Source organism: Mercenaria mercenaria, chromosome 12, assembly GCF_021730395.1.
Source record: "Mercenaria mercenaria strain notata chromosome 12, MADL_Memer_1, whole genome shotgun sequence".
Taxonomy (NCBI): Eukaryota; Metazoa; Mollusca; class Bivalvia; order Venerida; family Veneridae; genus Mercenaria; species Mercenaria mercenaria.
In genome coordinates, this window is record NC_069372.1 from 76,692,111 (window position 1) to 76,718,082 (window position 25,972).

General features: G+C 36.2%; 2 protein-coding genes across 7 annotated transcripts in view; one reads left to right on the forward strand and one right to left on the reverse strand.

Annotated features, from left to right (window-relative positions):
• Positions 1-16,052, forward strand: LOC123534805 (fructose-bisphosphate aldolase-like). 2 transcript variants are annotated; one of them, XM_053520361.1, is made up of 9 exons: positions 1-26; positions 1,881-1,996; positions 2,713-2,888; positions 3,235-3,325; positions 4,910-5,070; positions 5,352-5,435; positions 5,682-5,856; positions 6,734-6,933; positions 14,554-16,052. In XM_053520361.1, the coding sequence occupies exons 1-9, from the start codon at positions 16-18 to the stop codon at positions 14,644-14,646; spliced, it is 1,107 nt and encodes a 368-aa protein (XP_053376336.1). In that variant the 5' UTR covers positions 1-15; the 3' UTR covers positions 14,647-16,052. The 2 variants fall into 2 exon arrangements, with proteins under 2 accessions (XP_053376336.1, XP_045173167.2); XM_045317232.2 differs by lacking the exon at positions 1-26 and adding an exon at positions 520-664.
• Positions 15,074-25,972, reverse strand: part of LOC123534806 (chromatin target of PRMT1 protein-like) — a 17,485-nt gene continuing 6,586 nt past the window's right edge. The window contains exons 2-8 of one of the 5 annotated variants that reach the window (XM_053520362.1): positions 23,568-23,629; positions 21,806-21,980; positions 21,198-21,345; positions 20,831-20,900; positions 20,076-20,141; positions 18,463-18,483; positions 15,074-16,052 (exon numbers count right to left, since the gene is read on the reverse strand). In XM_053520362.1, coding sequence (XP_053376337.1) covers positions 15,809-16,052; positions 18,463-18,483; positions 20,076-20,141; positions 20,831-20,900; positions 21,198-21,345; positions 21,806-21,980; positions 23,568-23,629 — 786 coding nt within the window. In that variant the 3' untranslated portion in view covers positions 15,074-15,808. Of the gene's footprint in view, positions 16,053-18,462; positions 18,484-20,075; positions 20,142-20,830; positions 20,901-21,197; positions 21,355-21,805; positions 21,981-23,567; positions 23,630-25,972 lie in introns of all 5 variants that reach the window. The other 4 variants (XM_045317233.2, XM_045317235.2, XM_045317234.2 and 1 more) reach the window with 4 other exon arrangements.

A 25,972-nucleotide genomic window follows, 5' to 3' on the forward strand; every position in this document is an offset into this window, starting at 1 on the left:
GTGAACAGACTGGTAATGTATGAAAAGTTCAGTAAATATTTTTATTTTTAGATGTAACATTCTTCTTTATTTCAAAAACGCAATAACATTCTATATATGAAATATTATTTCATAATTTCGGAATATTATTGTGTTTCTACGAACTGCTTTTCGTATTTACGGAATAAAGCAATAGTGAAATATTCCTGTATGTGGCATTCGTAAGTGTGTTATGAAGGCACTCACATATGTAGGCACTATCGTGAAGGCGTTCGTATATGTATTATGAAGACACATATATGTGGTCACAGTAGTGAAGGCATTCGTATGTGTGTGTTATGAAGACATCCACATATGTGGGCACTATGGTGAAGGCACTGATATGTATTTTCTCATATATAGGCCCTATAGTGAAGACACTCATATAATTATGTAGGCCTTTTATTGAAGACACTGATAGTTATATGTCTTTTGAAGACGCTAACATAATGAAAATACACATGTATATATATCGAAGATAGCGTATGTACATAGGTACATGAAAGATACAGGCTCATTACGTTTATCACTTTGACATATACACTAGATACAAGTGCTGTACATATTCTTAAGATAACTTGATATGTGATATCACTGTACAGACGGATGTTCAATTCATAAACTGAACACCATAAAACTAACACTGGTAAGTTCCTTCATTTTTCCCTTAATACGAATATATTTCATTATTTAAAACTGTTTTCGCGACGTTCTTCCTAATTCAACAAGAAGCAACTACATTGTTTGAACATGTGCATTTAAAGTCCTTTGAGCGTTTTTACGTGATAGTGTTCTCTTAATGGCACTAATTGTACATTTTCGTTAAGCAACTCTGTGTATGCTTTCATTAAGCAACTACATATACACCTTATCAAGCATCTACATATATACGCTTTCATCAAGCAACTACATATACGCTTTCATCAAGCAACTACATATATACCTTCATCAAGCAACTACATATACGCTTTCATCAAGCAACTACATATACGCTTTCATCAATCGACTACATATACGCTTTCATCAATCAAATTCACATACGCTTTCATCAAGCAATTATATATACGCCTTCATCAAGCAACTACATATACGCTTTCATCAAGCAACTACATATACGCTTTCATCAAGCAACTACATATACACTTTCATTAAACAACTACATATATGCCTTCATCAAGCAAATAAATGTATGCTTTCATCAAACTACTTCATGTGCGCTTTCATCAAGCAACTACATATACACTTTCATCAAGCAACTGCATATACGCCTTCATATGCGCCTTCATCAAGCAATTACATATACGCCTTCATCAAGCAACTACATATACGCTTTCATCAAGCAACTACATATACGCTTTCATCAAACAACTACATATATGCATTCATCAAGCAATTACATATATACGCTTTCATCAAGCTACTCCATGTACTCTTTCATCAACTAGCTATCAAGCAACTTGATCCGTGTACATTTACATTAGTGAAATCCATGAACGCTTTCATCAAGCAGCTACATATATGAATTCATCAAGCAACTACATTATACGCTTTCATCAAGCTACTCCATGTACTCTTTCATCAAGCAGCTATCAAGCAACTCGATCCGTGTACATTTTCATCAGTTAAATCCATGAATGCTTTCATCAAACAACTACATGTACGCTTTCATCGAGTAACTTCATATACCCTATCATCAAGCAACTACATGCACGCTTTCATCAAGCTACTCCCTGTACGCTTTCATCAATCAGCTATCAAGCAACTATGTGTACATTTTCATCAGTTAAATCCATGTACGCTTTCTTCAAGCAACTACATGTACGCTTTATCAGAAATGCGGAAAGCTAAATCCTGTTTTACAGCAAGATGTCGAGATTTCCGACCTACCTGACACCAGAAGAAGAAGATGAGTTGAGGAAGATAGCCAACGCCATTGTGGCTCCTGGGAAAGGAATTCTTGCCGCCGACGAGCCGCCGGGTAAGTTTTATTACGAATGATCTCCGCATGAAAACGGATTTCGCACGAGGTCGATCGTTTCTATCTTTATAAATAGTAAACTGAAACAAGTTAATAAGAAATTTTATTCAGAAACAAATAAAAATTTAAAGCTGCTTGGCCAGAATCGGAGTGAGTTTTTCAACACGTTCATTTTCACCTAAGTTGGCCAAAATTTATATGTGAACCTGAAAAACGATAAAATGAGTAGGTTCTGGTAAAAAACAACAACAACAACGAGAATGATGCCTTTCTCTATTATTTCAAAAACGTTGCAATGGTTTACACACTTCTACATAATATTTTTGGTCATTTATAAGGGTATCTTGTAAGTCTGTACCACTGATTACTTTCACAGCACCCGCTTTTTTTATCGACTTTTAGAGAGAAAAAAATGTTCGCCTAAAAACATGAACAAGTCGCTGTTAGGATCGGCTTTATCTTTTAACACAAATGTGCTGTTTTCATGAAGTAACTTACAAGCAGTAGCTGAGAAAAGGGTGTCGGTCGTGATCTTTGCTACGGGATATGAGTACTAGTCAGAAATCCAGGAAGTTGTTGAGCACTATGTGCACATCAAATCGAGCTTAGATCACATCAGTTCCAGCTTAGTTTACATCAACATCAGTTATGAAAACTTTCTCTTGAATTGAGGTCAAATACAGCGTAAAAGGACGAATATGTTTTCCCTCTTGCAGGTACAATGGCTCAGCGGTTTGCATGTATCGGTGTGGAGAGCACAGAAGAGAATCGTCGGCGGTACAGAGAGATGTTGTTTACTACAGATGCTGAAATTGCTGAAAATATCAGTGGCGTCATACTGCACCATGAGACCATGTATCAGAAAACGAAAGATGGCGTTCCGTTTGTAAAGGTTGATTCTAGTGTTGCTTCTCTCTATACCGAAATCTCGTCATTTGGACTACTTTGAATGTTACAAATTAGCAACATTTTAAGTTAAGTTCTCGTTGTCATATGTGTCAATTCTACACGAAGTCTGATCAGTGGTTTCGTAAACTTGTGTACAACCTTGTGAAAAAGTTGTCAGGCGAATTTATGGTTTCAAAGTCAGTATATAGTAGTAGCCCAACAGTTTACTTCTGAACAACCGCACCTCTTTTAATGTTTTATGAATTTCATTGCGAAGGCAAGCGCCAGAATTCTCACTTGTTTATTCTTGCCATAAACTAGTGTAAGTGTCGGTAATCTATTTGCGACAGGTGTTAAAAGACAAGAACATCATACCTGGTATAAAGGTGGACAAAGGATTCGCTGTTCTGGCTGGTACCGACGACGAAACTACAACTCAAGGTACGTTTAAAGCTTTTTTAAGATGAATTCTCCATATTGTATATCAGCCGTGTGTTCAGTCTGTCAGCTCTGTATTCTGTCTGTCAGCTATGTGTTCTGTCTGTCAGCTCTGAATTCAGTCTGTCAGCTCTGTATTCAGTCTAACAGCTCTGTGTTCAGTATATCTGCTCTGTATTCAGTCTAACAGCTATATGTTCAGTCTGTCAGCACTGTATTCAGTCTGTCAGCTATATGTTCTGTCTGTCAGCTCTGTGTTCAGTATATCTGCTCTGTATTCAGTCTAACAGCTGTATGTTCAGTCTGTCAGCTCTGTCTTCAGTCTGTCAGCTCTGTGTTCAGTCTAACAGCTCTGTGTAGTCTGTCAGCTCTGTGATTAGTCTATCAGCTCTGTGTACAGTCTGTCAGCTCTGTGTTCAGTCTAACAGCTTTATGTACAGTCTGTCAGCTCAGTGTTCTTTCTGTCAGCTCTGTATTTTGTCCAACAGCCCTGTCATCAGTCTATCAGCTCTGTTTTCAGTATTTCAGCTCTGTGATCAGTACATCAGCTCTGTATTCAGTCTAACAGCTCTGTGTTCAGTCAGGCAGCTCTGTTTTAAGTCTCACAGCTCTGTATTCAGTCTAACAGTTCTCTGTTCAGTCTGTCAGATCTGTGTTCAGTTTGTCAGCTATGTGTATAGACTGCCAGCTCTGTGTTAAGTCTAACAGCTGTGTGTTCAGCTCTGTGCTCAGTCTGTCGGCTCTGTATTCAGTCTGTCAGCTCTGTATTCTATCTGCCAGCTTTGTGCTCAGTCTGTCAGCTCTGTATTCAGTCTGTCAGCTCTGTATTCTGTCTGTCAGCTTTGTGCTCAGTCTGTCAGCTCTGTATTCTGTCTGTCAGCTCTGTATTCAGTCGCTCTGTATTCAGTTTGTCAGCTCTGTATTCAGTCTATCAGCTCTGTTTTCTGTCTGTCAGCTCTGTATTCAATCTGCCAGCTATGTATTCAGTCTGTCAGCTCTGTATTCAGTCTGCCAGCTCTATATTCTGTCTGTCAGCTCTGTATTCAGTTTGTCAGCTCTGTATTCTGTCTGTCAGCTTTGTGCTCAGTCTGTCAGCTCTGTATTCTGTCTGTCAGCTCTGTATTCAGTCGCTCTGTATTCAGTCTGTCAGCTCTGTATTCAGTCTGCCAGCTCTGTATTCAGGCTGTCAGCTCTGTATTCTGTCTGTCAGCTCTGTGTTCAGTCTGCCAGCTCTGTATTCAGTCTGTCAGCTCTGTATTCAGTCTGCCAGCTCTGTATTCAGTCTGTCAGCTCTGTATTCTGTCTGTCAGCTCTGTATTCTGTCTGTCAGCTCTGTATTCAGTTTGTCAGCTCTGTATTCTGTCTGTCAGCTCTGTATTCTGTCTGTCAGCTCTGTATTCAGTCTCTGTTTGCTAACGGTACCCGTAAAATTATTCCTTTTACATCGGCTGAAGTAATCTAGACAACATTTGTTACAAGATATCATGAAGATTTTGCTGATGCTTACATGCAATTTAAATAAAGGAAAGGAACGGGTGTTTATTCATGAGTCTATAGGAAGTACGTTTTACATTCTTATTTCTTAAGGATTGGATGGCCTTGCTGAAAGGTGTGCGCAGTATAAAAAAGATGGAGCAAACTTTGCAAAATGGAGATGTGCACTAAAAATTGCTGATCATACGCCCTCTCATCAAGCGTTGATGGAAAACGCAAACGTCCTGGCACGATATGCCAGTATATGTCAGCAGGTAAACTCGAAAGTTATACCTTGGTTTAAAAACGGGTAAATTGTAATTCAGATCACAGTGGGCTATGTCTAAAAAAAATGTAGTTAGCAGCAGAAAATACTTTTAAGATTTTTCAGGTAAAATAGGTTCAAATGTAAGTAGTAAAATCTAAATATCTGTTTCTGAATTTACTGTTTTTAAGTGAAATTTATAACTGGCAAGCAAAGGGTTAGACCATGAATCTGTATTTATCTATCTAAAATTAACATACAATATGAAAGTAAACTCCAAGTCATTTGCAGAATGGTCTGGTACCAATTGTTGAGCCGGAAGTATTGTACGATGGGGACCATGATCTTCGTACAGCACAGAAAGTCACAGAACAGGTGGTTATCATTCTGTAGTCGTTAGATCTATTAAAATACGTAACGACCAAAATCATGTTTCCATAACTTCAGACACATCTTTATTGTGCCCGTGCCTCTAAATATATACGTGTAAAATTCTACAATAAAAAACCGGAGTGTTCTCATTTGGTGCAAATAATATAACTAGAGTGAATGCAAATACTGTCTGTACTTAAACGTATCGACTACATATGCTTTGAAGGTTTTAAATGATTGTGTATTCAGGTTTTAGCCTACCAGTACAAAGCATTGAGTGATCATCATGTTTTCCTGGAAGGAACATTACTCAAACCGAACATGGTGACATCAGGACAAGGCTGTCCACAAAAGTCAATGACAGAACAAAATGCACGGGCCACGGTTGAAGCATTTAGCAGGACTATCCCAGCGGCTATGCCAGGTGCGCAATTTTAATCGTATCCCATGTAGACGCTGAAAATAAGAAATGGCTGTTAAAGATAAGTTCTCTTTGAAAGCATTTCCGAAGTCATGGGTAACTCCATATCGTTACGTCAGCGTAGTGATTAACGGCACTGAAAAGCGTCTTTGTGCTGAGTTGACGATATAATGGAATTTAGTTTGAACCATCCCCCAGGTATAAAATAATTTCGCCTTAAATATAAATTTGAATAACAGAACATAAATATTTACAATAATGAAACCTTCAGGAGACCAGCATGCCGCATTTAGAAGAAATGGTTTAAAGCATCTTGACACTTGATATAGTTGTATGGTCTAGCGGTCCTGGGTTGAAGGTCATCAAGGTCTTGACAAGCTGGTCAAAATATAGTAACAAAACGTTCATCTTTCATTCCCATGCATTCTATCCGTTTCCCTCTCATAACGGTCGGATTTCGTAGTAATGGTCCATCAGTCTGATAAAAAAAAAACCCAAGACAACAGACAGGCTTACTCATTCGACTTGCCGGGGTGGCTTATTTTATGATCTGGTATTTTATAGATGCCATCCCGCAGAAGTTGTCCCGCTGTCCATTTATAAACGCCCTATTGTTTGTACTAGACAACAGACTGTTTTCAGTCTGCATGTCACTGTGGCCTTTCCCTTGGTCATCCGTCGTAATATTAAAGACCAAAACCAAGTGATGATAATACTTCAAAACAGTGACTAACCGTCATGTTCATCTTGAAATTGATCGAGTGCTATCAATGACCGTTTTGCATCAAATAATGGAGCAAACATCTTTAAAACGCAATCAGTTTTTAATCTATGTATATGCAAGTGAGCGAGGATTTATCCCGGTTTATAATATTTTCAGGGGTTGTTTTCCTGTCTGGGGGTCAGTCTGAGGAGGAGTCCACACTGAACCTGAATGCCATCAACCAATGCCCTGGTCGTAAACCATGGGCTCTGTCGTTCTCATTTGGGCGAGCTTTGCAAGCAAGTGTAATCAGGGTGTGGAAGGGCGAGGACAAAAATATAATAGAAGCACAGAAAGCGTTTTTAACACGAGCCAAGGTAAGTGTTGTCTGTGGTCTCTATAATTACATATTTATTGTTGATTCTTTTTCCTCTGAAGGACCTCCGATCGACAGTTTCTTATTAAATAAGCAAAGTAATGTATTAAAGTCTCTCTTGGTCAACCAAAAAAATACATTCTATTTGATCTATTTTAAAAACACTACTTTTTCTATACATTCAACACAATACTTTGTTGTTTGGCAACAATGTGCTCAACACTCTAAGGGCAACATTTTCAAGTCAAACTATGAAACTTGTTGAAATAATCACCCGTTTGAAATTGTCATTTAGCTGGGCTATAATATAGGCCAAAAACATATCAAAACCTCAGTAGCATTAGTGGCTACTAGTATTTCTACCCAATCTACAAGGAAACCTGTTCTTGATGTAACCTAGGTGAAATTCTAGAGAGTAGATACTGTGAAATCATTAAAATTCCTTTAAGGATTGTCGAGTTACAGACCTGACAGGAAAAAAGCCAGGTTGGTCTTTGCTTCAAAGTGTGCCCTTGACCTTTCAGTTAAGGGTCCGGGTTTTGCACATGGCAGTTGTTTCATCTAGGGGAATATTTGTGGCATCTGACATTTAAATCCTGTTTTTCACGACAATGGACGGAACAGGAAAAACCCCTATTGACCTTTGGATCTCAAAGTGACCTTGACCATTTACTTAGGGTTCTGGGTGTTGCCATGACATGTCATCTGATTATGGGAAACATTTATGACAAATGATATTGTAATCCCTTGATGCATGACCGAGTTCTAGACCAGACACGAAACACATCCTGTTCATGCCATGATAACCTTTGACTGCGAAGTGTGACCTTGACCTTTGAGCAAGGGTTCTGAAAGTTGTGCATGACACATTGTGATATTAATGGGTACATTTGTGCCAAGTAATATTAAAATCCCTTCATAGATTATAAAGAAACATTTTTAATTTCAAGTCATTATCTTTTAAAGTACCAAAGATATGTCTATAAACAAAGCTTTCGAAAAAATTTAACATGAAAATAATTTAAAGTATAACAACTTTGTGACCTTGACCTTGGGTATAATGGGCCCAGCCCTTGCTTATACTTTGTTTGTATGATGGACAATGTTTATGTGAACTTACAGTAAGATATAAGATATTTTGGTGCTCTGTGCTTCCGAGAAATCTACCCTTACCTATTATCTTATGTGAAGTTACAGTAAGATATAGAGGATATTTGTTTGTTTCAGTGAAATATCAATTTTATTTCACAAGTGAGCATCAAAAACTGATATTTTCACGAGTGGCGTAGCGACGAGTGAAAATGACTTTTTTTTGGTGCTCATGAGTGAAATAAAATTGATATTTCACTGACACAAACAAATTTTCTTTTTATTTCATGTGTAAAACTCTACTTTTGTTGTGTATTTTATAATATGTCGAAAATCGCGGGAAAGATCAACAGAAAGCATAACACAAATGGCGTCATTTTAACGACGTCATCGTCATTATGGTCCCCGGTATTCATAACGCTTTGTATATAATTTGACTTCAATCGCGACGGATGACCGGAACTAGTTCGGCAAAAACAGTGAAAAATAAAAATGATAATCTACTGTTTCCAAACTGTGGATTATCACTTTTATTTCACTGAGAAAACTCTATAATACACTGGAAAACATAAAATAAATAAGCAATATTAACAAAGATATGACAGAAAAACAAAGGTTGCTGAAAAACTTTAACCTTAAAAATAACCAAAGTATAACACCTTGGTGACCTTGACCTTGGGTATAATGAGCCAACCCCTGCACATAATTTGTATGCTGGACAATGTTTTTGTGAAGTTACAGTAAGATATAAGCAATAGTAACAAGCAAATTCGATGAATTGGTATCCCCCGCCGAAAGTGTTTGTGGTGAGGAAAGGCAAAAAAATATATCCGGCAAAAAGTTAAGGATGTTACTAAGAAGCAAATAATTTCATTAGTCAAAATCAATTTAACAGAAAACAAATGTTTAATTAAAGAGTACATAATAAACGTATGATACTTTGATCCTGACTAAAGAATTCATATTAAATGGAATATGCTTATGGTAATAAGCTTAGCTTTTAAAATTAAATGCAGTTAATTGAAATGTGAGCTTGAAGTTTAACTGGAATGAAATATTGTTTTTGAGTGGTTTGGCACTAAGTGTTGCTGTTTAACATGTACAATTGAACTTAAAAGAACAGATGTCCTTAAGAGAACACAATCAAGTAAGATATCTTGAACATGGGTGGGGGCAAGGTTGGTGCAGTTACAGCTTAACATGTTGAAGGTTTGAACATCTAAAAAACAAACAAACAAGAGGGCCATGAAGGCCCTGTATCGCTCACCTGACCTATTGACCTAAAGATCAACATTCTGACCAAGTTTCATTAAGATATGGTCATAAATGTAGCCTCTAATGTGTTAACTAGCTTTTCCTTTGATTTGACCCGGTGACCTAGTTTTTGCCCCCACATGACCCAGATTTAAACTTGACCTAAAGATCATCAAGATTAACATTCTGATTAAGTTTCATGAAGATACAGTTATAAATCTGGCCTCTAGAGTCTTAACAAGCTTTTCCTTTGATTTGACCTAGTGACCTAGTTTTTTAACACACCTGACCCAGATTTAAACTTGACCTATAGATCATCAAGATTAACATTCTGACCAAGTTTCATTAAGATATGGTCATAAATGTGGCCTCTAAAGTGTTAACTAGCTATTCTTTTTATTTGACCCCCGTGACCTAGTTTTTGACCCAACATGACCCAGATTCGAACTTGACCTAAAGACCATCAAGTTTAACATTCTGACTAAGTTTCATGAAGATATAGTCATAAATAAATGTGGCCTCTTGAGTGTTAACAAGCTTTTCCTTTGATATGATCTAGTGACCTAGTTTTTGACTCCATCTGACCCAGATTTAAACTTGACCTAAAGATCATCAAGATTAACATTCTGACCAAGTTTCATTAAGATATGGTCATAAATGTGGCCTCTACAGTGTTAATTAGCTTTTCCTTTGATTTTACCTGGTGACCTAGTTTTTGACCCAACATAACCTAGATTCAAAATTGCCCTAAAGATCATCAAGTTTAACATTCTGACTAAGTTTCATGAAGATATAGTCATAAATGTGGCCTCTAGAGTGTTAACAAGCTTTTCCTTTGATATGACCTAGTGACCTAGTTTTTGACCCCATCTAACCCAGATTTGAACTTGAGCTATAGATCATCAAGATTAACATTTTGACCAAGTTTCATTAAGGTATGGTCATAAATGTGGCCTCTACAGTGTAAGCTAGCTTTTCATTTGATTTGGCTTGGTGACCTAGTTTTTTATCCTACATGACCCAGATTCAAACTGGACCTTAAGATCATCAATGTTAACAATCTGACCAAGTTTCATGAAGATACAGTCATAAATGCGGCTTCTACAGTGTTAACAAGCTTTTCCCTTGATTTGACCTGGTGACCTAGTTTATGAACCCAGATAAACAAATATCGAACTCGTCCAAGATTTTATTAAGGGTAACATTCTGACCAAGTTTCATTAAGATTGGGCCAAAAATGTGACCTCTAGAGTGTTAACAAGCTTTTTCTTTGATTTGACCTGGTGACCTAGTTTTTGACCCCAGATGACCCAATATCGAACTCGTCCAAGATTTTATTGAGGGTAACATCCTGACCAAGTTTCATTAAGATTGGGCCAAAATTGTGACCTCTAGAGTGTTAACAAGCTTTTCCTTTGATTTGACCTGATGACCTAGTTTTTGACCCCAGATGACCCAATATCGAACTCCTCCAAGATTTTATTGAGGGTAACATTCTGATCAAGTTTCATTAAGATTGGGCCAAAAATGTGACCTCTAGAGTGTTAACAAGCTTTTCCTTTGATTTGACCTGATGACCTAGTTTTTGATCCCAGATGACCCAATATCGAACTCGTCCAAGATTTTATTGAGGGTAACATTCTGACCAAGTTTCATTAAGATTGGGTCAAAAATGTGACCTCTAGAGTGTTAACAGTCAAACTGTTGAGGACGGACACAGGGTGATCACTAAAGCTCACCTTGAGCACTTCATGCTCAGGTGAGCTAAAAAGACTGGAAATACATATATATATATGTTTATATATTTTTTTTGAGGGGGGTGGGGGCTGAACGGGTGAGGAAACAAAACTTCACATGTTGATTATAAATATTGATGAAAAATTAAAAATGAAAAAAAAAAAAAAAAAAAAAAAATGGGTGAAGTGGGGGTGGGGGGGGGGCAGAGGATGCATGACTGCTGATGGGCATGGCTGGGTGGAGGAGCGAGGTGGGAGAATGGTACAACTTACATGTTGATAAATATTCATGGAAGGTTTGAAAAAAAAATCTAAAATAAGGAATGAATTTTTTTTGTTTGGGGGGGGGGGGGGGGGGGGGGGGGGGGGGAGGGGGAAGGGAAGGGGTTGGGAGGTGGAGGGGGTGTGACTAGGTGTGGGTGCACAACTTAACATGTTTATAATAAATGTTCATGGAAAAGAATGAAAGAAATTCAATGAAATTCTACCAATGTTAAGTTTGTTATGTACAAATATGTGGATTTTTATACAATTAAGGGGCAATAACTCTGGTTACAAAAGAAATCCGAACGAAATTGTGTGTGCACAACCACATTATGGGCTCTAAATCCTGTTTAAGTTTCATAGTTTAAGGTAAAATATATTAAAAGTTATGATGCAGAAATTGCCATATTTATAGTACCCTATATAGTTAACACTAGAAACTTCTAAGGGCCATAACTCTGGTGTTACTTGGGCAATCTGACTGAAACTTGACGGGCCCCATAACCTCATAGTGGTGGACATTGTATATGAAGTTTGTTTGAAAAAAAAAATCTAAAAACAGGAATGATTTTTTTTTTGGTGGGTGGAGGGGGGGAGGGGTGACCCAGGTAAGGGGGTGACCAGGTGTGGGTACACAACTTCACATGTTTACAATAAATGTTCATGGAAAAACATGAAAGAAAAGTAATGAAATTCTACCTAATGGTAAGTTTGTAATGTACAAATATGTGGATTTTTATACAATTAAAGGGCAATAACTATGAAGTAACAAAATAAATCAAAACGAAATTGTGTGTACACAACTACATTATGGTGATCTAAATTTTGTTTAAGTTTCATAGTTATAGGTCAAATATATCAAAAGTTATGATGCATAAATTGCCATATTTATAGTACCCTATATAGTTAACACTAGAAACTTCTAAGGGCCATAACTCTGGTGTAACTATGGCAATCTGAGTGAAACTTGATGGGCCACATATACTCATAGTGGTGAATATGTATATGAAGTTTTATATAATTTTCCCCAACCACTTCCTAGCTATGGCTCCGGACGGATGGAAGGAAAGACGGACGGACAATGCCAAAACTATATCCCTCCTACTTTCGTTGGGGGATAACAAAGATACAACAGAAAAACAAAGGTTGCCGAAAAACTTTAACCTTACAAATAACCCAAGTATAACACCTTAATGACCTTGACCTTATGTATAATGGGCCCAGCCCCTGCACATTGTTTGTATGCTGGACAATGTTTATGTGAAGTTACAGTAAGATATATGCAATAGTAACAAAGATATGACAGAAAAACAAAAGAAAAGACAAGAGTAGAATAGCCCTCCCTATTCTCCGAATAGTGGAGCTAAAAAGCTGTTAATTTATACCAATTTATTTTAGCTCGATTGTGATTCAAGCTTCAAGCTTATTTGAACCACTAGTCTGCTTCCTGGAAGAACCAGTGCTGGTGTCATACGAGAAGGCATGGTCGTGACCTGTTGATCTCTAAGCATAACCTTGACCTTTGAGCTAGGAGTCTGGGTTTTTCGCACAACACATTGTCTCATCATGGGGAACATTTGTGCCAAGTATTAACAAAATCTCTTGATGAATGAACAAGAGTGCCAGAATGTCACAATATACGCCCGTCACAGCAAATTTCTTTACTCTAGCACCTGTATTTGCAAATGGAATTTTAATTTTGTGGTTGTTTAGTAATCATTGTAAGTCATTTGTTTTTCTAAGTCCAAAAAAAAACTCATAACCAGGTACAGATACCTTAAAATACACCTAAAATTTGAAAGTAACATCTATGTTGTACCACAGAAAAGTGGTCTTGTTTTTTCCCTACGGTCAATTATAAAAAAGGTACAATATAAGTTATTTATAGTAACAACTAAGGGAAAATAATCTTAAAAAAAAAAAAAAAAAAAAAAAAAAAAATCCAAAAAGTATTGTAAGTCCACACAAAAATCTTTACCGGGTAGAGATTGGTCAAAATACACCTCATAATTGGATGTAACATGCATGCTGCACTACAGAAAAGTGGTCTCGATTTTTCCCTACGACTAGTAATGAAAAAGTTACAATATAAGCTATTTATAGTAACAACAAAGGGAAGTAATTCTAAAGGGAACTGCGCATGACACTTCGTCTCATGATGGTGTATAATTGTGCCAAGTTACATCAAAATCCCTCCATGCATGAAGAAGAAATGCTTCAGACAAAGTCATTCTTGTATCTGACCTTTGGCCTCCAAGTGTGACCTTGACCTTTGACCTAGGGACCTGGTTCTTGCCCATGACACTCCGCCTCGAAGTGGTGAACATTTGTGCAAAGTTATATCAAAATACCTCTATGCACGAAGAAGAAATGCTCCGGACAAGGTTTTCATTCTTGTATCCCTTGACCTCTAAGTGTGACCTTGACCTTAGACCTAGGGACCTGGTTCTTGCGCATGACACTCTGTCTCATGATAATGAACAATTGTGCCAACTTTCATCAAAATCCCTCCATGCATGAAGAAGATATGCTCCGGACAAAGTCGTTCTTGAATTTGACCTTTGACCTCTAAGTGTGACCTTGACATTAGACCTAGGGACATGGTTTTTGCGCATGACATTCCGTCTCATAATGGTGAACAACTGTGCCAAGTTTCATCAAAATCCCTTCATGCATGTAGAAGATATGCTCCGGACAAAGTCTGTGGATGCCGCCCGCCCGCCAGGGGTGTTCCCATAATACGTCCCGTTTTTCAAACGGGCGTATAAAAATTATGGACTGGACATGAAATTGCAGATGAACAGATAAGCATAATCCCATGGTCCTCGAAACTGGTTTTCAACCTTTACGAGACTAAAAACAAAGGCTTGTTTAACAAAACAGTTGCCACATTTTCCATCTTGTATATATAAAACTTGGACAGATATTTCGCCCACAAAATCAGGCTAGATTCTGGATTATTTAGCAGAATTAGCTTCAATACCTTGTTCACATTTTGACCAGATATATACGAAACCTTATCAAAATATTTATATGGTGCCTATGTAAAGCTCAAAATTTTGTGCCATCTTATTTACCAGTTGAGCAATACAGGCTCTTAACACTTTTTATCTAGGACTTTTCAGTCAAACTCTGTCCTTTTCTAAACAGAATGTAGAAGTAAAGTACACGTTGCTTAAGTTTTAGGAAGTTAAAACTAACACAGGCATCGTAACTGGGTAACAGCTGATTTGACGTCTTAAAAAGCAGATTGTTAAAATGTTCAGTTTTCTTTTCAGGCAAATGGTCTAGCATCTCTTGGAAAATATAAAGGCGATGCAGCAACAAGTACTGAAAAAGAATCACTATTTGTGGCAAAAAATGAGTATTAAATTGAAACAGATGAAAAAAGAAAATTTGAGACATCCAAAATTTTGCTTCGACAACTATATAGTTGTACACAGAATCTATATAAAGAAAAGACAAACTTTTACAGAGTAACAGTATTCTGAACTCAGATTTCTGCTTGTGAATATCTACCTTTAACTTAGACGTATTAGGTCAAATAACTCTTGTTCAAATAGAATATTAAGATAACTGAATTATATGGAGAACATTTTTCTACAGCACTTGTTTACTGTAACACTGAATATAGTTATTCTCTAACACAACTGTAAATTCGTGACTGATTGTGTGTCACCAGCCTGTGCCTCTATGACATTATTTATGCAGTGTGGAGCACCATGAAAAGTGTAACTAAACTTTTCTGTCAAATCAGTAATTGTCAGGTCAACTATTTCAAAACAAAGAAAAACCAAGTTGCAGTTTTTTTTTTTGCTATTTTAATTGATGTTTTGTTCTAGTAATTTTCAATGGTATCAATATAAAATACAATAAAGTTTACAAATATAAAGCAGTGAAAATTATTCCCAGACTTTCTCCTCTTTATCCACGTCTATAAAACATATCACCATTATCAGGAATTCTCACAATTTTCACACCATGTTTAGGAACATTTTTAAATCAACTACAGTAATACCACTCTAGTGGAAAAAAGGTATAATTCTCAAGACATGCACACAGATCTCAGAATACATAAAGGTTAAAATAAATAAAACAACCACTTTTTACACACTATTCTATAAAAGTACTGTGAATTCTCTTTACATACAAAATGATAATTTACAATGGTATATACAATGACAATGTTTTCTCAGACACACAGTTTAAAGCTTGTGTCTCATACAGGATTAATATTGGCAGTAGTTACTGTTCAGGTAATTTCAGTCCTTAGTATATCTATTACATAAACCCAGTCTCAAGTCTATAAAACACTCCTGACACGTTTACTTTTCAAACAAACCAGTCTTTCATCTCATAGAGCTAAATTTAGTAAATACTTCATTCAGATAAACACTTATTTTCAGACAAATTCGTCAGTTGCAGGACTCTTCTTTTCTTGAAGTGTCCATATCCAGTCTATTTGAAATCTATTTATCACAAATATTCGATGCAATTAAAGTTAACAGATGCCATAAAAAGTTTTCAAGTGTTTTATTGATCAGCTTCTGCCATATATGCATCAAGTTCTGTATCTAGATGGGACTTTGTTTTGGACATATATTCTTCCAACTGGTTATCCAACTGTTCCTTTGAGAACCCTTGCCTGTTCCCTCCCCTTCCTCGTCCACGCCCTCTAAATCCACCTCGTCCACGCCCTCTCATTCCACCTCGTCCCCGCCCAAAGCCGCCGTCAGCTCCACCTCCTCGATTTCCGCGTCCACCTCTACCACCACGACTGTAAAAGAAACAAGTCAATGATTGTCAATTTTAGGAAAAAATCAGCTTTAGAATTCTCTATCTTTCTCTAATACAATTTTTTTTAACTGGTTTGTGACCTTTCCTTTTCGGAGTACTCCCTTATTTTGTTTGGAGGTGGTACATTATTATACCTGATTTATATATATGTTTACATATATTTCTATACTCCAAATAGAACTGGTGACACAAAATGTGACATGCTTGCTTAAACTGGAAAGATCACTTTGTCAACAAACAATTTCTCATTTGAAAAAAAAAGTTGAAATTGCAACTATTTAAACAGACTGTTCATTCAGATGCAATGCCTCATTTGCATGTCTTAAGGCATATAAATTTACCTACAACTTCATTAAATTACATATAAATCAAACATAAAATGTCAAGGAGGAATAAAACTTATTCAACATTTTATGTTGTATTACATTTTAAAAATAAATAAATAAGCAATATTGACTTCATATGAAAGATTTTTTTTTCATTAGGATTTAAATAAGCACAAACTGTACATTTGATTGTAATAACTTTATACAGAATGATGTAAACAAAATACTGTAACCAATACTAGGTTATAAACATACACAAATCTTTCTACACAGAGCAGCAATGTTACACACTAGTCAGTCTAGCACTACTTCACCCTATTACTGTATAAAGCTAAATAAATGTGTGAAACAAACACTACGTAGTGTCTCAGCATTTTACAATTTTCATAATTAAGTACATAGTCTTGTACTAGTTAAATCAAACCATAAAGTTAACTTACAAAATTTTCAAGTTGGATTAAAACTGTTTCCATGATTACTATCAATCTAACTTGAAAAGAATATCTAAGTAAAACTAGGAATGTTTAAAGAAATGTTGTACTATTTGACTTATGAAAAAGAGCAAGCTAATGCTTCTGGACATCACCCAGCAACAAGTAAAAGGGACATCACTCCAGACTTGCTGAATATCTTTTCTCCTCAAATACCACCCCCCCCACGAGTTGTTTACTGGAAACAAAAGAAGTCTGAGACAGGGACATTCACTGTAGCTGTATTTTAAAGTGGAACAGGGGTTACATCAGTATTTATAGAATCAGCAGTTAAGGGTTTTGCATATCCAGTCATCACCATCTATAGATAAAACATTTAACTTCCTTAAGTAAATGAGAAGGTTCAGACCACAAGTTCAGTTTATTCAATGTTTCAGATGGATTAAAGGTTAACATACATAGATTCAGTGTATTCTAACAAGTACAGGTACAACAATATTCTTTGTCCTATAGAACATGAAGAAAAACTATCTACTGAGATAGACAAGCAGAATTTTAGGTAAAAAAGGAATCACCTGTTATCAAATCTTGTAATACCTATCAAAAGTGATTCATGTTTTCTAATTAAAGACATTCCTTGCTATCTGTTATAATACTGTTGATAGTACAGTATATCTGGAGGCATGCCCCTATAAAGCTTCTGACAAGAAAGATTAGCTATGAAATATAGATCACACTGTGACAGGAGACAGCACTTTCCAACAGATTGTTCTTCAAACCCTCAACACATCCCAAATATATCCTCTGAGCAAGAAACAGTGTTCATTATTTCCCTTTGCAACGGTCAATATATGCCACAATAAATGTGACACATCAGGTGCCTCATTTGATCATGTTTATTCTAAAATTGCTGAACAATGACATTTAAAGGTAGAGCACCTGTTATGGCAACTGATAATTCAGTTCGATTCCCTATATGCATTTTTTCAGTATTCCAAAGTTAAAACAGGAAGTCACATATTCAGTATCCAAGGACTGCTAAAATAGCATATAAAACAAGTATTAAATCATGGTTAAAATTGTTTACTGTCACTACAAGACAACTATATAATTTTAATGAGACATTTAAATAGATCAATTTTCACTGCAGTGCCAGTTAGATCACAGAAACAGTGGCAAACACTCTAGCAAACTCGGTGCACAATCCAGCAACACCATGTGTGTAATTACTAATTAAACACTACCAATCTTGAATTCCAACAAAAAGACAGCAAAATCTTGGGATATTTATGCTTTTTAATTTTCAAACATAAAAGTAATTGTGTTCCGAGTAACTTTACAATTAAAATTCAAAAAAATTTATATAGCTGAAAACTTCTAGCATTAAATTTTATCATTACTGAATACACCTAAAGACTGCATATAAACCTTTAAAACATACACCACCATAAATACTGGTCGTCAGATTATACCGAGGAAAATACAGCATGTATAAAAGGAATCTACAATGACTGGTCAAACAAAGGTCTAAACATTTATGGATAATATGAAGAAATGGTGAGAGATTACAATTTGCAGGCAAACCAAAGCTACAAATAATATAAACAGTAGGACAAAAACAAAAACCACTTACAAATACATTGTTCCCCTTGATCTGTTTAAAATATATGTATATTTAATTAGATTGAGTATTAGTTAACATTCATTGTTTCCGATTGTAAAATTACGAGTTTAATTTATGCACAGCAGACAATTCACCTGGTCTTTGTTCAAAGCTTGTTAAGTTATAACAAGAGCCATGTTGGACATGGATATCTCCCAGTAAAAGCAGTTATTTCCTGCAAAAGTTGGCAAAGAAAGAGGAAATATTCTGAAATAATTAATTAGAGGAGGAAAAGAGTGCTACCATGACTACCGTGTTCAATAGGTTTGCAAGAGTTTTTCATACCACACTCGTTAAAAATTAATTAAATGAAAGTGAATAGAGAAAAAGTTTAGCAAAATCCCTTCAATTGTTTTGGAGTAATGCTCAAGACAAAGTTTTATCAGTAAAATACAGGGAGATAATTCATAAGTAAGAATGGTAGAGTTATGGTTCTTGTACAATGCACTTCCTGTTAATAGCCTCTGCCATTAGATGAGTTTCCCACAATTCCATCAAAGGTTAAGTTCCAGACAAAGTGTTACAGACATAACTACACATGGACATTAACAGACTGGTTTCCTTGGTGAATTGCTAGAGTACAAATTATAACAAGACAGGTGAAAATTTCTGGCAGCTCGTCCTGCAGAACGAGTTGCTTTCTGAGAATTTGTCAAGCCCAGACTCTCCTTGTCCAGTAGGCATTTATACAGATAGGTTGAAGATCCTAATTTTGTTCCATAAGCGTTAAACAGGTCCTTACTTGTTTGCTGTGTTAAACAGGTGCTAACTCTTTTTTTACCTATATATTAAAGAGGTCCTATTGGTTATTTCTTATCTGTCAAAATTTCTTTTCCCTATGTAATACTTAAGTCCAAAATGACAACGTTCAAAGGGCATGAAACTATCTATATATGTATTATACACCTAGGTGAAAACTTTTCTATTTCCTGAAGGCAAGCCTATCAAGATGAGTCTGTATTTAACAATATTTAGAAAATAAATTAAAGTGGAAAAGAAGATAACTAATGTTTAAATACTACTGAAACTAAATCAAATTTAACATGAAGTATGTTATTAAAGGTTTGAAGCTCAATGTTTTTTTGAATAACTTGTAGTTCAAGTTGTACTCAAATATTTACTCTTTTCACACTTCAGAGCTCCACAAGAGCTGCATTTTACTAATCAGTGAGTTTGAATGAGTTTTAAAGCTCTGGTGTAAGCAATCCAGCAGTGAAAATCTGTTCCAGTAAACAGCACTGTATCTCGACATGAAGGCTAATCAACCAAATACAGCGTTTTCAAAGAAAATGCAAAGTAAAAAAAAAACTTTTGTGCAAATTCATTTCATGACAAACTGCAAAAAAAAAAAAACCCCAACCTTTCTCTCATCTGAACTTTTAATGTAAATATAATAAAGGTTGTAGAATCGCCCATTTTTACAACCTATGGGACATACTGCCTTAAAGCTACTATCTTTGTTTTAAATTCAAATGACAACAAAGAAACTTCTAACTTATTCATTGAGTAACAGAGGTATTTTCATGCAGGAAAAAAACTTGAAAAGCAAAGCTTTCAAAAAGCACACAACTACATGCCCTTACAATTGTCCGTCTCCTGGACGACCGAAACCCCCACGTCCTCGTGGACGACGATCGTCATCTTGCCATCTTTAAACAAATTCAAATATAGCAAATTATTCAGAAATCGTAAAACAATTGTATGACTTGCACATTTCTTTATTTTTCCAAAAGAAAACCTATTTTAGTAATGCTTGTATTCCAACGTTACTCTCAAAGATCCCAATTTATTTATGTTGTTGGGTTTAACGTCACACCAACACATTTATAGGTCATATGGCGACATTCCAGCTTTGTTGGTGCAGGAAGACCCCAGGTGCCCCTCCGTGCATTATTTCATCACAAGCAGGCACCAAGGTAGAACCACTGACCCTCTGTATTAAAGCCAGCTGGAAGGCTTCCTCACATGAAAAATTCAACGCCCCGAGTGAGGCTCGTACCCACATTGGTGAGGTGCAAGTAATCTGAAGTCAGCAAACTTAACCTTTCAGTCGTGAAGGCCACCTCAAAGATCCCAATCCTACCTGACTAACACAAAACATCTATAATGTTTTGTACTAGCTGTGTATCACGTTTCAGTATGTATCAGAATTTAGTGAAGCAACAGTAAGACAACAGACTGTTCATGACAATAATTACGTAATAATCTAACCTTTCTAGCTTGATAAAGGGAAAGATGAACTGCATATTCACATCTTTCTAGTGTACACAATTTGACAAGCTAGTAGTTCAGTATGTTTTTAAATTCAAAGTTGAGTAATAATCTAAGCAAGCATTACCTAGGTGAGAATCCACCTCTGCCTCGGTTACCAAATCCACCACGACCTCTCATACCTCCACGACCTTCTCCTACAAGCAAGAAATATATTTTTCAATATATTAATAATGTACGTTTTCAACTTTATTTTTGTAAAGTAGAAACCCTCCAATTTAAACAATACCAAATACTGTATTAAAAGCCACATTTTGCAGTGAATATTTAAGTCTGTTTATACATTTCAAATTTTTCCATAAGCTTCAATGCACTGCAATGTATAGCAATTTTCACTTCCACATTTATGCCAAACACATTAAACTGAAACCGCTACATGATTTTCATCAACACGAATCAGACATCAATGTTTGCACAGTAATCTTGTTGTTTACCTCTAATTGAGCCGTTCATTTGTTGTCCACGTCCACCTCTAAATCCACCTCTACGTCCTCCTCGAGATCTACCCCTCATTGAACTGTTTCCTAGCGACAGTCGTGCTTTTACATTGGATGGACCCAGTCTCTGCTTCAAGGATTTCTGCTGAAAATTCTGTATCAAGGTTTGACATGTGTAGATAAGGAATCATTGCTTTGGAACACAAAATTATGCGTGTAAGATTTTAGATTAGCAGACAACTTGTGTGCATTTAAGGATGTACAAAAAAGTTAATGTATAAATGCAAGTTCGTTTATTTGGGCCTCAGTGACAGTGTTAAGGTCATACAGAAACTTACTACCCAGCTCTACCAGTGCAGACTACAGTAGCTCTTCCAGGCATGATTTTAGACAAGGGCAGGCACTCAAGTAGAACCACTGTTCTTGTGGAAGCCTGCTGAATGGCTTCCATAAATGATGACCGGAGCATTCTTGTTGAATTGTTACAAAAATAACTGAGCCCTTACAATTTAGTACAGAAATAACTGAAAAAGTAAAGTTAGGCTTGTAGTAATTGAAGTCACAGAGTCCCTCAGCCCTGTTAAAAACACTTTAAAAATGCATACCTGTTGCTTTTTCTGACGTGGAGGCATGCCCAAGGCTGCCTGCACAGCTGGTCTGTTTGCCATCTGTTGAGCCAGTCTCCTGTTCTGCTGAGTGGACTGTTGATTGGCTTGCATAGTGGCTCGAACCTCCTGAGCTGTGGGCGGTGGTGGCCTCATCTTCTGTATCTGAGTGAATCTTGACGGAAATGGAGGTAGAACATCTCAATTTTATCTCACAATAATCAAGCAAGCTCAAATTATTAGCAAATACTTACTAAATTGCATGTATGAACATTCTCACTTGTGTAAAATCATGCAATTTTTTTTATATCATGCCATTTATTTATCTCACGACTTTTGAGAACAGCGCTCAATGTCAAGAGAATTCTGGAGCAATCTCATATCTAAGCAAACAATGCTTGTTTTACTTGTTTTCTAATCAGCCTATGCAATTGTTTTATAATGAGAATATACAGATGAGAATAGCGTAAGAAATTTTGTAACATCATGTGGCACTTCATAACAATTATCTTTTGATTCCTTAACTGATTCTGTACAGTACTGGATGGTAAAACGCTGTTATTTTCTATCCTACATCATCCCTTGCATCTGTCTGCCATGGAATCCAAGCTGACCTTCTTGAACTTCATGCACAAGTAAGAATAATTTATCTAAATTTTACGGGTAAATAAGCAAAGAGTAGAAAATATGATAGAAAATCATGCCTGTGACTCTTACCACCTTCCTCCACCCATACGGGTCAAAGGTCAGCAGGTCACAGGAGGTCATGATTATTGATAGTTGTCATAGAGACTGGAAGACAGACAGTGATAACCTATGACTCTTACCACCAGCCTATCACCTCAAAGAGAGGTCAATAGGTCAGCAGGTCACAAATTACCACTGAAGAAGTTATGAAGATAAATGAAGTGTAGAGAGATGTGGCTTGTTCTAAAACATTTCAGATGTCTTCGTTGCCATGATCAACAAGGTTTTCTGCATTCGTATTCCTTCAAAGTCTGCATAGTCAGGCTGAAAACAAAAATCCAGTGACAGTTTTTGTTTGATGTACAATGTAGGGAAACAGAAGAGAGAAGAGAAGGAAAGTACAAAGGTTATTCAACCTTCAAAATTTTTATGAATAATTTGCTCCAGTAAATTCATTTACAATTTCTAGATTGCTATCAAGCTATCTAATGGCATGACATATCTACACCAAGCAAGCATCAATGTGTAACAGAACAATGCATAAAAAGGGTTGATGCCAATTCCTTGTGCTTTTAATTCAATGCTTTTTAATACATGGCTGCATTGAAAACACGCCTGCTTTTCAACAAAACCATCTGCTTTGGCAATCAGAATATCTTCATCATCAACCTTTGCCATCAACCAGCTGCATCAACACACTTCATCTCTTTGGATACTTTTGTAAAACCACAATTTTCACTGCGCTTCTACCAAACAGGTCTTTCCTCCAACAACCTTCACTCAATTTGTTTACCATTTTTCCCCACATTTTCAGTTTTTTCTCTCCAGGTGTAACACAGTCAATACTTATCAACAGAAACAACAATTCCATTAACTTTCAATACAATCTGTCCTGTCCTACATTAGCAGAAATTTGAGAAAAAAAAAAAAAAATCACTTTGTTCAAAGCACTGAAAAGCATTTTGTTTCACAACAAAAAAGTTCCATATTTGGACAACACAAACTGTAGATTTTGTTTCACACAACAGTTCTGACAATAATATGAAAGCTGGAACAAATGGTTGCACGGCCTCACCTATCACTCAGTGTGACTTTTGTAGTGCTTTTCAGCACTATCTTCGCTGGAACAGCTGTCATCTGAAAACAAAGAAAGGTTCAACATCAGAAAAGATCATTAGGCAGGTTAAGAAAGTAATATTTATTCTTTAACTTACATTCTTACATTATGTACTGTTATTGATGTTTTCACAGAAGATTAATATGTTATTACAAGGTGAATGAGATTATTTAAACATTTCCAACCTTTTAATTTAAATGTAATACTATATTATCTTTTGAGCCGCGTCATGAGAAAACCAACATAGTGCGCTTGCTACCAGCATGGATCCAGACCAGCCTGCACATCGGTGCGGCTTATTTGTGTTTGGCAAAAAATAAACATACAAAGTCCCCATGTAAAGAGAGCTTACATACACATATTTTGTTCTAGTTCTGTTATATGTTTTATACTGACAATTTAAGGACTAACCAACACATTTTAGGCAAAAAAAAACTAGAATGTGTCACAAATAAGGGGAAATAATTCAAATGTTTCAGTCTTAATGGGGTATAGCCTCAAAAAAAAAAATATGAAAAGGTTTCATTATTCTATACCATATACTTTTTGAGCTATGAGCATCACAAACAAAAAATCCACTATTTTTGCTATTTCAAGGGCCATAACTCTGAAATAAACGCTAAAATTCTAAAAAAGAATGCCAAGTGTGCATGGTCACATTATGATAAAGACTCAAGCAAGCTAGGTTTCATGAATTAACATTAAGTACTTTCTGAGTGAGGCACATAATTAGGGGAAAATGTGCATTTTTTGACTATTTCAGGGGCCATAACTCTGGAAATAGGGGGCAGACCTAGATCAAAATTAGAAGGTGCGCAAGTTCATATCATGATAAAGACTCATGCAAGGTTTCATCAATTTACATCAAATACTTTTTGAGCTAGGCATGTCACAAGGTGAAAATGTGCATTTTTGACTATTTCAGGGGCCATAACTCTAGAAATAGGGCATGTACCCAGATTAAAAATAAGAGATGCGCAAGTTCATATCATGATTAAGACTCATACAAGGTTCATGAATCTATATCAAATACTTTTTGAGCTAGGCGTGTCACAAGGTGAAAATGTGCATTTTTGACTATTTCAGGGGCCATAAGGGGGCGGAGCCAGACGAAAAAGAGGAGGTGCATAAGTTCATATCATGATAAAGACTCATGCAAGGTTTCATCAATTTATATCAAATACTTTTTGAGCTAGGCGTGTCAGAAGGTGAAAATGTGCATTTTTGACTATTTCAGGGGCCATAACTCTAGGAATAGGGGGCGGACCCAGATGAAAAATAGTAGGTGCGCAAGTTCATATCATGATTAAGACTCATGTAAGGTTTCATGAATCTATATCAAATACTTTTTGAGCTAGGCGTGTCACAAGGTGAAAATGTCCATTTATGACTATTTTAGGGGCCATAACTCTAAAATTAGGGGGTGGAGCCAGACGAAAAATAGAAGGTGCGCAAGTTCATATCATGATAAAGACTCAGGCAAGGTTTCATCAATTTATATCAAATACTTTTTGAGCTAGGTGCGTCACGAAGACGGACGGACAAGAGCAAACCTATATGCCCCCACCACTCATGGGGGGGGGCACAAAAATTCTCTCAAAACATCCATAGAAAGTGAGCACTCTGAAAACTACTAGAGGTACAAACTCAAAGACACAAGATATTCTCATATATTATAACCTAAACTATAATGCAGAAGGTAGAAAACCGTTGCAATGCTTTTGAAATAATTCAGAAAATTTTCAATCTTCTTGCATTTTTATCAGTATCTAATATTCATTTTCATGCACTTATCATTTTTCAGTGCCATTATACATTCTATACCAAACTTGGTGGAAATGAACATGTTGAATTTTTTTATCCTAATTGTGGGCAAGTAGTTTTACATGGCTTTTACTACTTCTTTTTTTTTACAAAGCAGCAGAAATATTTACAATATCATGCAGATCGGGGCCTTAAATTTTATTGTTTACATTCCGATAAACTTGATGTTGACCATTTCTAATCGAATCAAGTGATTTAGCAGTATTGTATTGGGTACAGTACCGAAGTGAAATGAAATTTATACAGGAAGTAATGATTAACAAGCGCACTAGTTGTTGTGTTTCCAGTTTCAAAATGTCGAGAACTTAAAATACTTCACACATTGCTTTTGACATCTTAAAAGCAACAGCTGCATTTATTTGATATCGGAATTTAAAAGAACTTTTTCACAAAATGACCATGCCCAGGCCCCTTCACAATTTTGGTTAAAAAAGCTCTGCTTTAAAAGATGTTATGACAAACATAACACGTAAGCCATAGTTTAATTTTCTGTTACTGTTCAATGTCATATTGATGCCTTGCAGCAACCAATTCTTTGT

Bases quoted from the DNA above. Each gene is read 5' to 3' on its own strand.
- LOC123534805 (XM_053520361.1), top strand. The intron at 3,326-4,909 runs GTACGTTTAAAG...TTATTTCTTAAG, and splicing joins CGACGAAACTACAACTCAAG to GATTGGATGGCCTTGCTGAA. The intron at 5,436-5,681 runs GTGGTTATCATT...TTGTGTATTCAG, and splicing joins CACAGAAAGTCACAGAACAG to GTTTTAGCCTACCAGTACAA.